The 12111-nt window shown below is 36.3% G+C and overlaps 1 protein-coding gene across 12 annotated transcripts in view; it reads left to right on the top strand.

The window, feature by feature from the left end:
• SYNJ1 (synaptojanin 1) overlaps window positions 1-12111 on the top strand; it is a 64374-nt gene that overhangs the window by 31736 nt on the left and 20527 nt on the right. For all 12 annotated transcript variants that reach the window (XM_066978153.1, XM_066978139.1, XM_066978126.1 and 9 more), the window contains 10 exons: window positions 1381-1572; window positions 1712-1796; window positions 3009-3149; window positions 3576-3768; window positions 5178-5336; window positions 7334-7490; window positions 7828-7945; window positions 8061-8276; window positions 9051-9129; window positions 10162-10324. In XM_066978153.1, the coding sequence (XP_066834254.1) occupies window positions 1381-1572; window positions 1712-1796; window positions 3009-3149; window positions 3576-3768; window positions 5178-5336; window positions 7334-7490; window positions 7828-7945; window positions 8061-8276; window positions 9051-9129; window positions 10162-10324 (1503 nt within the window). The remainder of the gene's footprint in view (window positions 1-1380; window positions 1573-1711; window positions 1797-3008; window positions 3150-3575; window positions 3769-5177; window positions 5337-7333; window positions 7491-7827; window positions 7946-8060; window positions 8277-9050; window positions 9130-10161; window positions 10325-12111) is intronic.

The following is a 12111-nucleotide window of genomic DNA, read 5'->3' as shown; positions in this document are numbered from 1 at the left end:
GTTATACAGGTGTATGATTAGTTCACCAGAGAAATCGTTCACAAACAACAAATACACTGGATTTTCTTCTATTGGTTCCAGTTTGTTTTAAAACCATTAGGGCTAGAGAATACCTGATTTTTGTTTTAATTGCGTAGCTAAGATTCTGGAGCAAGTTTAAAGGTGGTAAATATAAAAAGAATAACTAAGATGATGATGAAAACCCAGGTTCATAATTATCCTATTTTGGGGATTTGAATGAAAATCATTTTGCAATCATTTGCAAGGCACCATGCAGTGGAGGGAAGAATTACATCTAATAGAATTTCCCTGATTCTAATAGAATTATAACCATGGGAGACTTAAAAGTAGGTAAATTGGTATTACCTGGATAAAGGACGATGCAAATGATAGTGTTTACACCTGATTGATTTTTTTTCCCACTGAGATGAAAGAAAAAAGCATAATTTTAAAAAATTCAGATCTCTTTGCTAGAGGAAATATCAATATCCAATATCAATATTATGCAGCTGATCTGTGAAGGGTCTTTAAAAATCTTTGTAACTCTAGTGTCTGAGCATTGAATAATCTTTTTTTTTTTCCTCCTTCTCACAATGCCCAGATATTTACAAATAGGTCATTATCCCTTTTCCCATCTGGCAGATAAAACAAGGCACAGAAAGGCCGCTGTAACAGAAATTAGTTTAATCGGTTTGAATCCTAGCTTACTTCCTTCATTAGTGTAGAGCTTCAGGAATTCAACTTAGTTAAAAAAAAAATAATTCAGATTTGTGGTTTAAAAAGAACATACTCTGATATGGTAATTTACCTTATCTATTTTAGTAAATGTATTTACTACATTTACTGTATTTACTACAGTCTTTTTTACATTTCTAAAAATTAAAATATCTGTAAATTGTTGTGCTTTTTTAATGGAGATTGAATTTCATAAATGCAATCTGTGAAAATGAGATAGAAATCTGTGCTGGTGTATATTAAAAATAAGTCTCCATAGAGAATCACAGATAGGTGAGAGAATGGTAGATATTTATAAAACAGAAACTGTTTGTTTTAATTTTATATGTGTGTATATATATATTACTATATATAAAATATGTATACTGTATTTATATTACTATATGTAAATATATATATATTTTGAACAAATTACTACCATCTTTCATTCAGTCAATATCCTACTTAGGCAAATAATACATCTGCAACCGTACTTTCCCTGGCAAAATGCTGCATCCATCTTGCTTTCACAGTTTAACTTTCTGTATGTCTATGCATGGATTTATTGCCTCTTTTTTTTTTAAGGGAAGATATCATTGCCAAATTTTCTAGAAAAAAAAAAAAATCCTATAAAAAAAAATAACATATCTTCAAATGTTTTTGCAGCATCTGTAAAAGTGCTAAAGAGTATGTGTGAAAACTTTTATAAGTATGCAAAACCGAAAAAAGTTAGAGTCTGCGTTGGGACATGGAACGTCAACGGGGGGAAGCAGTTTCGAAGTATTGCCTTTAAAAATCAGACCCTCACTGACTGGCTTCTAGATGCACCAAACATAGCTGGTATTCATGAATTCCAAGGTAGGATTTGTATTCTGTCATTCTTTTTCTTGAAAACTTTGATTTTCTTAATTAGGTCATGAACGTTAAAATATATATGAGGTCTTGGTTCTGAAGTTAATTGTAAACAACAAATAGCTTTTTCAATATTTAAATGCAGATCGAAGAAGCAAGCCTGTAGACATATTTGCCATTGGATTTGAAGAAATGGTGGAGTTAAATGCAGGAAACATTGTGAATGCAAGGTAGGTGATAAAATCGCTACAAAATTAGTTCCATTGATAACCACATTTTTTGAGTAAAATGTTATTTATTTGTTCTCTCTTTAATTGTAATTGTTGGGATTATTCTATATTATTTTTTGACTGTATTCCAGTTCTCTCTGCCAGTTTCTCTGCCAGGACTGCAGACATTTTCTCAGCTTTCCATAGCAAAGCTGTGACCACTTACATTACTTATAATGTAATCTCCAGCATCCAAACAGTCAGTACTTGGCTATGTTTTGGATTGCACCTTCAGTAGCTCCTCAACTTTTTCACTCACTTAACACTTTGAAGGAATTTCTCTCTGATGGCAGTGTTCTGCAGTCTCTGTGCCTTCCTACTGCTGAGAACAGCGAGTCCTGTGAAATTCCTTCCAACAGCATGTATTGTCAGTGTGCCTTTATGTAACGTCTTCCATCAGATTCTGATCTTTATAAAACAAGTATATCCTTCCATACCATCAGTTTTCACTGTCATTAAGAGCAGAAGTAAAATTTTATCATAATTTGATCTATTTCTAGTTTGTATTTAGCTCTGTCATTCCATACATTACATGTATATATTACCACGGAGTGGTAATATATTATTTTTTTCCCCTCTGTGGGGTATGAAAATACACTTTTACTAGTGCTGGGTAATACCAATGATGAAGTCTCTGTGTAATTCTGGGATTGTATTCACTTTGTCGGTTGTTTTATCTGCCTGTTCTGCATGTTTTGTAGCATTTGTCAACCTTTAACTCACTGGAAAAAGCATCTAAAGCCTATTGTACTCTTAGCCTTTGCACAGGCTTTTGTCCTGAGGATAAAGTGGCAGTTTGTGTCATCCCCTAATTTCACACTGTCTAGTTAGCACTGCTTCTAGATCTGTTATTTTTCATGTATATCCAATGCTAGTTCTGAAAACCATACTCTGTTATGTCTTCAGGGAAGTTTCTTCTTGATCTAAGACCACAAACATCTGTTTCCAAAATTATCTGAGCTCTAGGCCAGGAGGTAACTCCTGAGAAAAATTCTTCGGTTTTGCTCCTCTGTTTTAGCCTTGGAAGTACGTCATTTGTAGCTTGGCTTTGACTTACATCCCCAGTGTTTGGTTAAGGTTATTGTATGAAGATTATTCAACTAGATCAACACTTTTTCGATACCTACTTAATTTCTTACGTTTTAAAACTGGCATTTTTAATCCCACGGCTAGCACAACGAATCAGAAGCTCTGGGCTGCTGAACTGCAGAAGACTATATCAAGGGATTACAAGTACGTGCTGCTGGCTTCCGAGCAGTTAGTGGGCGTCTGCCTGTTTGTGTTCATCAGACCCCAGCACGCTCCTTTTATCAGGTCAGTGAATGCACAGCTGTGCCCAGGCTGGGTCACCTGCAGATTACTGGGTATTGCAAAATAATATCCAAGTGTACTAAGAAGGAGGTTGGGTCCAAAACAGCTGTTCTGTCTTCTGGGGAACTAGTTGCTTGAATTCTTTTATCATAGTTTTTAAATGCTGTATCAGTTGCCTAGAAGGCTTGAAAAGCTGAGGTGTTATATCGTTACCTGCTTGATAAATGTTAGCATCTTTTTAAAATGGTTCAGTGGCTTTCCTGCTGAAAGAACAATGTGAAAATGTCATATCCCCAAGATAATGCCATATTGTTATCCTCTGGTTGCTTTACAAAGCACTCAGTGATACAGCACTTCTCAGGCAGGCTTAAAGCTGTTGACTTCTGTGCCGTTGTATTTGAAGGTTTAATAGTTGTTTAACTCTTCTAGGGACGTCGCTGTTGATACTGTAAAGACTGGCATGGGAGGAGCCACTGGTAATAAAGGTGCAGTAGCAATTCGGATGTTGTTTCATACATCCAGTCTTTGCTTTGTCTGCAGCCATTTTGCTGCAGGACAATCACAAGTTAAAGAGAGAAATGAAGACTTTGCAGAAATAGCTCGCAAGCTTAGTTTTCCAATGGTAAGCAACAGTGTTCAAATTCCTTTAAAAATGAGAGATTAAATCCTTTCAGCTCCAGCAGTGTCATCCAAAAGTTTTATTTATTTTTCTCCCCTCTCCAGATGCCTGCAGAAATTAAATTTCCTTGGGTTAGAGGTCTCAGAGATAATTAAGTTCCCATAATTTTTATTAAAGTAGATGACTGGAAAAAGAACTGACCTTTCCATTGCAGTGACTGATAGAAGAGATGAAACACAAATTCACTTGCATCAAGGATTTAGCATAGGAAAGAGACTTTCTAGGTTCCTGACAAATGGTAGAACTTCTGTAGATACTAATCAAATATGAGGGGGAAAAAATAACCATAGGAAACAGCACTGTTTTCAGTACATAAGAATGATTTTTTTTTTTTTGTTAACTCATCTTAAGTTCTCATTAATTCATTTTTGTTGAATTAGATCATACAGTTCTGTAGTTTATTCTCATAAGGGGTTATCAAAAACCAAATAAATATTTGGTGATCTTAACACAGCAACAAAATGCTTGCTTGAGACTTGAAGCTGTCTTAAATTGCACAGTAAAAATGTACTTTGTTAGCCCTGTGGCGCTGTACAGGATATCTGATTTTACAAGGTTTCTTTTTTCTAAATTTTTCACCATGGTCCTGTTTCAGCTTTTCTTGAAAGTGTTTTATTTTTAGGGTTTCCAGAAACTGTTTCCTAAGTGCTGTTGTTTTAATCTGTCAGTGTATCTGCTCTGGGCAGATCTACTTAAGGACAATGGAAAAATCAAAACAAAGTAAAAGTTCTCACTTTAAACCCTAGGTTTTCTTTGAACTAAAAGAGCCCTTCCGTCTCTTCCCAGCCTTGAAAATTTTATGTAACTGAATGAACTGAAAATTTTACGTAGCTGTAGTCTTCAATTAAATCTGAATAATAAAACCTTTAATTTGCAGTTTGTCAGGCTATTGTGCTAGAGAAACGCAGGATAGTGTTTTGTTGTTCTCCTTTGTAACTTATTTGTGATACAGGTAGCAGTCATCATCTTTGAGCAAACTTCTAAAACTGGTGCAGAAGGAAGAGGAATTTTTGGAATCCAGTTCAGATGATTCATGTTTCTTTAGAAATGCAAACAACATAAATGTTATTTCTTCTTTCATATCGTGGATGTGTGAATACCATACCCTTGGCTATGTGGTTCTAATCATATGAATGCTAAATACTAACACATACTTCAGTCGTCCTCATCAGCTAGAAATGATGAATATTTTATAATTAAAATACAAAACAAACAAAAAAAAACAAAAACAAAACAAAAAAACAAACAAACAAAAAAAAAAAAACAAAAAACCTAAACTGAACTGCACCTGTAACTAGTAAATTTCTGTCGCTTGATTGTTTTTAACTTCAGTGTGTGCTTGTCTTTTACAGGGAAGGATGCTTTTTTCCCATGACTATATCTTTTGGTGTGGTGACTTTAATTATCGAATAGACATTCCTAATGAAGAGGTTAAGGAACTAATACGACAACAAAACTGGGATTCCCTTATAGCAGGAGACCAGCTTATCAATCAGAAAAATTCTGGACAGGTATCTTAAAAGTGCTACTGCATTTAAGAATACTTGCTTTTTCTTTTTGGCTTTAGAGAAACAAGTTTCTGTGGTGCTTCTGTAAATCTATGATCCTCAGAACGTTTTATCACTTCTGTCAGGGCAGTAGTGTGGAAGGGTGGGTGGGTCACAGCAACATTTCGTAACGTACTTGTAACCGCCCTGAAAGAGGTAGTGATTACCAGTACAATGACTAGTTGTAGGAATGACAACTAGTAGTTTGACTACAACATGTAGTCCAAATGATAGCTTTTTACTTACAAAGAAAAAGACTGTGGAATAATGAAGTCTGAAGAAAGCTTCAGATTTGGATTTTTAGGGCTTCTTGGGGAGGCAGTATGTAGCAGTTAAAGGAATATTTGTAATGAGTCAATTTTTGTGCGAAAGTATATAATCTATTTTTCCAGCTTTATGTGGGAATGCTGTAGATGGTAAAATGAGAGGCAGTCCCGTGCTTGTTTTGTCTGCTTGCCAGCACTTTGATCATAAGCAGTGTTATTCTGAAGTAGAATTCTCTTCGATTCATGTTCATGTCCTGTGCAACAGAAGAGGAGAGAAAACATTGATAAAATTGTTTTTATAGCCTAGTTCCTAGAGAAAAAAACATGTAGGTTCAGACAGACAGCATGATTGCCTGTTCATTTGATCCAAATGGGAGAGGTTGCAGGGGCACTTAAGACATATATAAAGCTGGAAAGATCTATGGAAAATAACAGGATATGAAAAAGACTCAAAATCATCTCCTGGTTGGGGAGAAAAAGGAGGGTTTTTACTGCACTCTCAGGCTGATACCTCATTACTGGGAGGTGGCTAGCTGGGCAGCAGGGCGATGCAGCTGGCTGGCAAGAGGAGTGCTGCTGCTGCGTGTGACTCTTAACACCCCCAGAGACCCACGTCCACACCCAACCACGTATCTGTTGTTCAGGAAAGGCATATACACAGCACCTCTCTTAATAACTGTAGGTAATGAAATAATTACCCAAGGCAAAGAGAATTCATAAATTGTCTCAGAAGTTGTGGACGATTTGACAGTGATGTTTAAATTGACTGGATTTTGATTTATATTTTCAACTGGAAAAGAACTCTAACCTGGTGTTTGATATGGACTTGGCTATAAGATCTAAGTTAGACTGGTACTTTACAGATTTCTGACCAAGTAAAACTGCCTGTGCAAGATTAAGCTGATTCAGCTAGCTAAAGGATTTTAGCTTATGTTTAATTTAAACACGTCAGGAGCGAGCAAATCTCCTGGCCTTCTAGGGTGTTGTGTCAGCCAGCTGTATCCGTTACACTGGGAAATACCGAACAGGGCTTCAGAGTTTTTGATTACTTGCAGTTGATTCTGTTGCTTTAAATTCCCTGTGTACTCTTGACAGATAATTTCACATCCGTTTTTTATTCTGTTTTCCTTTCCTCTTGAGAAGAAAGAGTGATAGTATTTCTTTAATCTTGAAGATCATGTCAAATGTATTGATTTTAAGGAGTTTTTTTTTTTAATTTTTCTTCCTCTTAACTCCTATTAATTTACTTGTGGGGCACCTTGCCTTTCTGGGAATGCTATGTGTGTTCAGACAGGTACATAAAATATAAACCTCAGTTCCCAGCTTTTGCTGACAAATGAGCAGCTAATCAACTAATTGAAGTGTTGTGGACAGCATCTGTCTTCTTGATGGCCTCAAGTTCTGCATAACGTTGGAAGAACAATAGGTTGCTTGGGAGTCTGGGTTTAAAGACATGAATGTTGACATATTTCTATTTAATGATGATCTGTCTGGGTTGTTGTTTAGTCATAGTGACAAATGTAGAATGCTTCCAGCAGATAAAATTTGGAAAAGGATTCATACTATCAAATGACTCTTTTTTGGAGATGTGTATACAATTATCACAGTTAAAAGAGAGAGTTCTGATTAGTTTCAAGCTGTTTCCCATCTGTTTCTGTCTTCTGGCATGACATATAATTGCTTTATTTCTTACAGATTTTTAGGGGATTTTTAGAGGGGAAAATTAATTTTGCTCCTACGTACAAATATGATCTGTTTTCGGATGATTATGACACCAGTGAAAAATGTCGCACACCAGCATGGACAGATCGTATTCTTTGGAGAAGAAGGAAATGGCCTTTTGACCGATCAGGTTTGAGTGCTTCCTTAAGCTGTTTTAAAGATTCTTTTAACTGGCTTATGGGATCTATTTAGTGACATTCACAGTGCCAGTGATTTTGAGCTTCTGTCCCAGACAGAAAGCTTATAACAGTCTTTGATAAATAGAAGCAACACTGAACAGGAGGTTCAAGAATCAGACAGCAATTACTGACGTTTCACTAGTTCAAAAGAAACCTTTTTTTCTATACAATGCTTGGTTTTGGCTTACTTTCTTTTTTTTACTCTTTTTACAAATGATTTTTTTCTTTTAACATGTTCCTACAATCATTGTGTCTTTCCCATTTTGTTTTCTCTAATACTGAATGTAGCTGAAGACCTGGATCTTCTGAATGCTAGTTTTCACGATGACAGTAAGGTCCCTTATACGTGGAATCCTGGTACATTGTTGCACTACGGAAGAGCGGAGCTGAAAACGTCTGATCATAGGTTTCAATTTTTTTATACAGTCCTTCCTCATCATTGAGGATTTAACATTAATGCTTTTTATATTTTGTTCCTCAGATATTCTTGCTTACAGGTTTTTCTTAATTTGTTTTTCAAGGCCTGTGGTGGCATTGATTGACATTGACATATTTGAAATCGAAGCAGAAGAGAGACAGAAAGTTTATAAGGCGGTGATCGCAATGCAAGGACCACCTGATGGCACAGTAATGGTCTCCATCAGAAGTTCTTCAGGAGAAGAAAGCTATTTTGATGATAACTTGATTGATGATCTTCTTCAAAAATTTGCAAGCTACGGTGAAGTTATACTCATAAGGTTAAAAAAGACTTTTTATTATTAATCTCTGTTCCTCTTCATTGTTCCCTCCCATCTATTTCTTAATTGAAGTGACTTTCTTAGTGGGTGTTTCAGTTCTGCTCTGCTTCATTTTTAACATTGTTTTCAAGTCTAATTTTAATGTTGAACAATTACAGTTGAAGATGCATTTTATGTACCTACATGTGTTTCAGTTTTCAGGCTTTTCCCACGTTTTCTTTATTTTTGAGAGATTATTATACTTTGTCAGAAATCAGACTTAAATCTATTAGTTGTATGATTTTTGTACAGATTTGTATTCTAAAGTTAGTTCAGTAGTTTTAAATGATCTGAAGTCAAGAGGATCCCTGTGAATGTTGTGTTTTCACAAAGCTGTTAATGGAATAAAACGTGGTGTGTGCTTTTTGTTGTTGTTTTCAGAAAGCTAAGAGCATAGTCCAAAGCACATAGTTAGATCTAATGTGGAACACCTAATACTGATATATAACTTGTAGCTACTCAATTAATATTGAATGTGTAACTGTAGCTGCAAAATTTTTGAGAGGACAGTGATTTCTGTGTGCTGTTTGCCTAGTTCTTTTGCCTTTTTTTTTTCCCAAGGATGCATTCAGTTAAAGCTTATTAGCTATTTTTTATGTATACTAATGAACTTAAAAAACCTTTCCATCAAGCGAATCATTGAAAATATTTTAAGATAAGAAGATTCAAAGGATAGGAGGTAGGATAAAGTATTTTAATTATCATTTGCAAACTACTTATCAATGGACTTTGCAGGTTTGTGGCAGACAAGATGTGGGTAACCTTTTTGGAAGGAAGCTCTGCTTTGAATGTCCTGAATTTGAATGGTACTGAGGTAATGTAAAAATTACTGAACTTCTGAATAGCAAGGGAAGATCCAATTTTTTAAACCATACTTTGTTTTGATTTTTACAAGGTTTTTGTGTTCCGTACTAGACTGTTGCATTTAGTCTTTTTTTCCTGCTTTTGATAGCCTCATAGCCTTTATGTTCTCTTTCAAAAACCAGCTGAAGGAAGTACCAAAATAAATTTATTTTTAGGAGAGAGACTGGTAAGAGAAATGAAGATTCCAAGTTGAGGGGGATCTTCATCAAATAAAGGATTATTTTAATTATATGGCATAGTTTTTAACTTGAGTTTGTAGTATGAACTAACTAGTTCATCACTTTTGTAGCCTGATACTATTAAGAGTTCATGATTCCTGTATTGAAATTTTCACGTTTCTAAGCGCTTGCAACTCTGCCATTGATTTCTGTAGGGCCAGTATTTCATCTGTAAAAAAAAAAAAAAAAAAAAAAAAAATCAGTTTTCATACTCAACTTTTTACTTGAGCTATAGACCTGTTAAGACTTAGATTCTGTAAGGTGATATTTGCAGATGGATCCTCGTACCTGTTGAGAGTTTCACTGGCAGTCCATGCATGATAGGGGCTCAGTGTCATGTGTCAGCCTGCAGAATGAAGGCCTGCTGTTTTATCAGTCTCTAATAATAACTTATTAATGTAGTTCATAGGCAAGTCTGTTTTCCTTTACAAAGAGTAGCATCTGTGTCAGAACAAAGAAACCAGAAACTTTATTAACTGGAAAGAAAAATCTTGTTAGACAAGTTGTCTGTTTTTCTTTAGAAAGTTATAAAGTAGTTGCAGTTAATGGTTTAAACTACATAAATATACCTGATTACCAAAATGAAGTGACCATAATTATTTTCTATGACGAGTCACTGTCATTGTTTGGTTCCATAAATTCTAATAACCTTACTTGTGATGTTTTCAGTAATTTTAATTTTTTGCTTTATTAATCTAGAATGCTGAATTACAATTTTGCTATTTTTAACAACTTGTTTTGTGCATCCCTTTTTGACTATTCAGCTACTAGGAAGGACTATAAACATAAGCTTGAAAAATCCAGACTGGATCAGAAGTTTGGAAGATGAAATGAATCTAGAGAAGATGAATGTTGGGCTGCCTTCATCAACAAGCTCCACTTTGCTTTGTGAAGATGCTGAGGTTACTGCAGACTATGATATGGAAGGTTTGTTGAAAAAAAATGTTAAAGTGATATTTTTGAAATGCTTATAGTTCTAATTAATCTGGTTAATATATATACTGATAGTACAATTTAAAAAGCATGTGCCTTGCTGAAACAGGTAAATTGAAAATCTGGTAATTTGCAACAATATCTTGACAACTTTTTGAGCTGTGTCAGCTTTGTTGTCAGTTTGCACTGTATGCCTAGGCTTTACTAATTTGCTCACATTTTGCTAATTGCACGTTTTACCAATTTGCTCATCATTTTCGTCTTGTTCTGTGATGTCTCAAAGGTCACTTCGTTCAGGCAGCTTTTACTATTTATGGAGACACTATAAGCAGGATATCTGCAGCCCAGAAAGCCAACAGTATCCTGGGCTGCATCAAAAGAAGCACTGGGGGAGGTGATTCTCCCCCTCTGCTCTGCTCTTATGAGACCACGCCTGGAGCACCATGTTCTGCTCTGGGACCCCCAGCACAAGAAGGACATGGACCTGTTAGAACGAATCCATAGGAGGGCCATGGGGATGACCAAAGGGCTGGAGCACCTCTCCTGTGAAGACAGGCGGAGGGAGCTGGGGTTGTTCAGAAGAGGAGGCTCCAGGGAGACCTTACAGCAGCCTTCCAGTACCTAAAGGGGGCCTGCAGGAATGCTGGGGAGGGACTCTTTGTCAGGGAGTGCAGGGATAGGACAAGGAGTAATGGTTTTAAACTAAAAAAGGTAGAGTAAGATTAGATATTAAGAGGAAATTCTTCGCTCAGAGGATGACGAGGCACTGGCACAGGTTGCCCAGAGAAGCTGTGGGTGCCCCATCCCTGGAGGTGTTCACAGCCAGGCTGGATGGGGCCTTGGGCAACCTGGTCTGGTGGGAGGTGTCCCTGCCCATGGCAGCGGGGGTGGAATTCGGTGATCTTTAAGGTCTTTTCCAACCCAAACCATTGTGTGATTCTATATACAAGTTTCAGAGTACAAAACAGTTACTTTTTTGGCCAATACATGTAATACCATGGAAGCTTATTAGTCCTATCCCCAAAAAAACACCTGATGAACCTTTGAGGGGCAGGAAAATATCAGTTGGATGAAGAAGGCTTCATCCTCTGTAGCTCCTTGCAACAGGGTGATCTTCAGCATTCAGTTGCTTTTTTTTTTCCATTTTCCTGTTTTGTTTGTCACTGCTTTTTTAATTGAATCCTTGAGCTGCTAAGTGTCACCATTGCAGCAATTGCACCTCTGCTTTTCTTCATGTTTCTAATCTATGTACTTTGTCACAGTTCTTGCAGTAAATGTATGCCAAGGACACAGCTGTGCTACGTCAAAACTAGGCCCTTGATCACAGAAAGTCAACCCCCTAGGTTGAGGGACTTTGTTCAATATTGCTCAAAGGTAGTTCTAGAGGATAGAAGTAAGAGCTATTTAATGAAAGCAGACTCCCAGCATCTATTGAAGACACAATTGGTAAACACAATTGAAAACACAATTCTAATTCTTAGAAGGCCCTTAAGCTTCTTGTCAGATATTTTGAAAAGTGGATCAAGTTGTGTAGTAAAGACAGTTTTCAACTTGAGTGAAGATAAAGAAAATGCTAAGCCTCTCAAGGTAGTCCTAAAATGAATTTATTTCCTTGATATGTAATTATTTGTTATCACAGGGATCTGCAAACATCCTGGGAGTATAATTTTTTTTTTCATTTGAGTGGAACAGTTAAGGAAAAAATACAGCAACATCTTCTGATGGAACAGCCTCTCTGGATATTCATCATGTGGCTGTATGCCACACTTGTATTTCAAGAA

This window comes from Anser cygnoides, chromosome 1 (genome assembly GCF_040182565.1).
Source record: "Anser cygnoides isolate HZ-2024a breed goose chromosome 1, Taihu_goose_T2T_genome, whole genome shotgun sequence".
Taxonomy (NCBI): Eukaryota; Metazoa; Chordata; class Aves; order Anseriformes; family Anatidae; genus Anser; species Anser cygnoides.
Note: the sequence above shows the minus strand (reverse complement) of the source record. Positions and strands in the feature narration are given on the sequence as shown.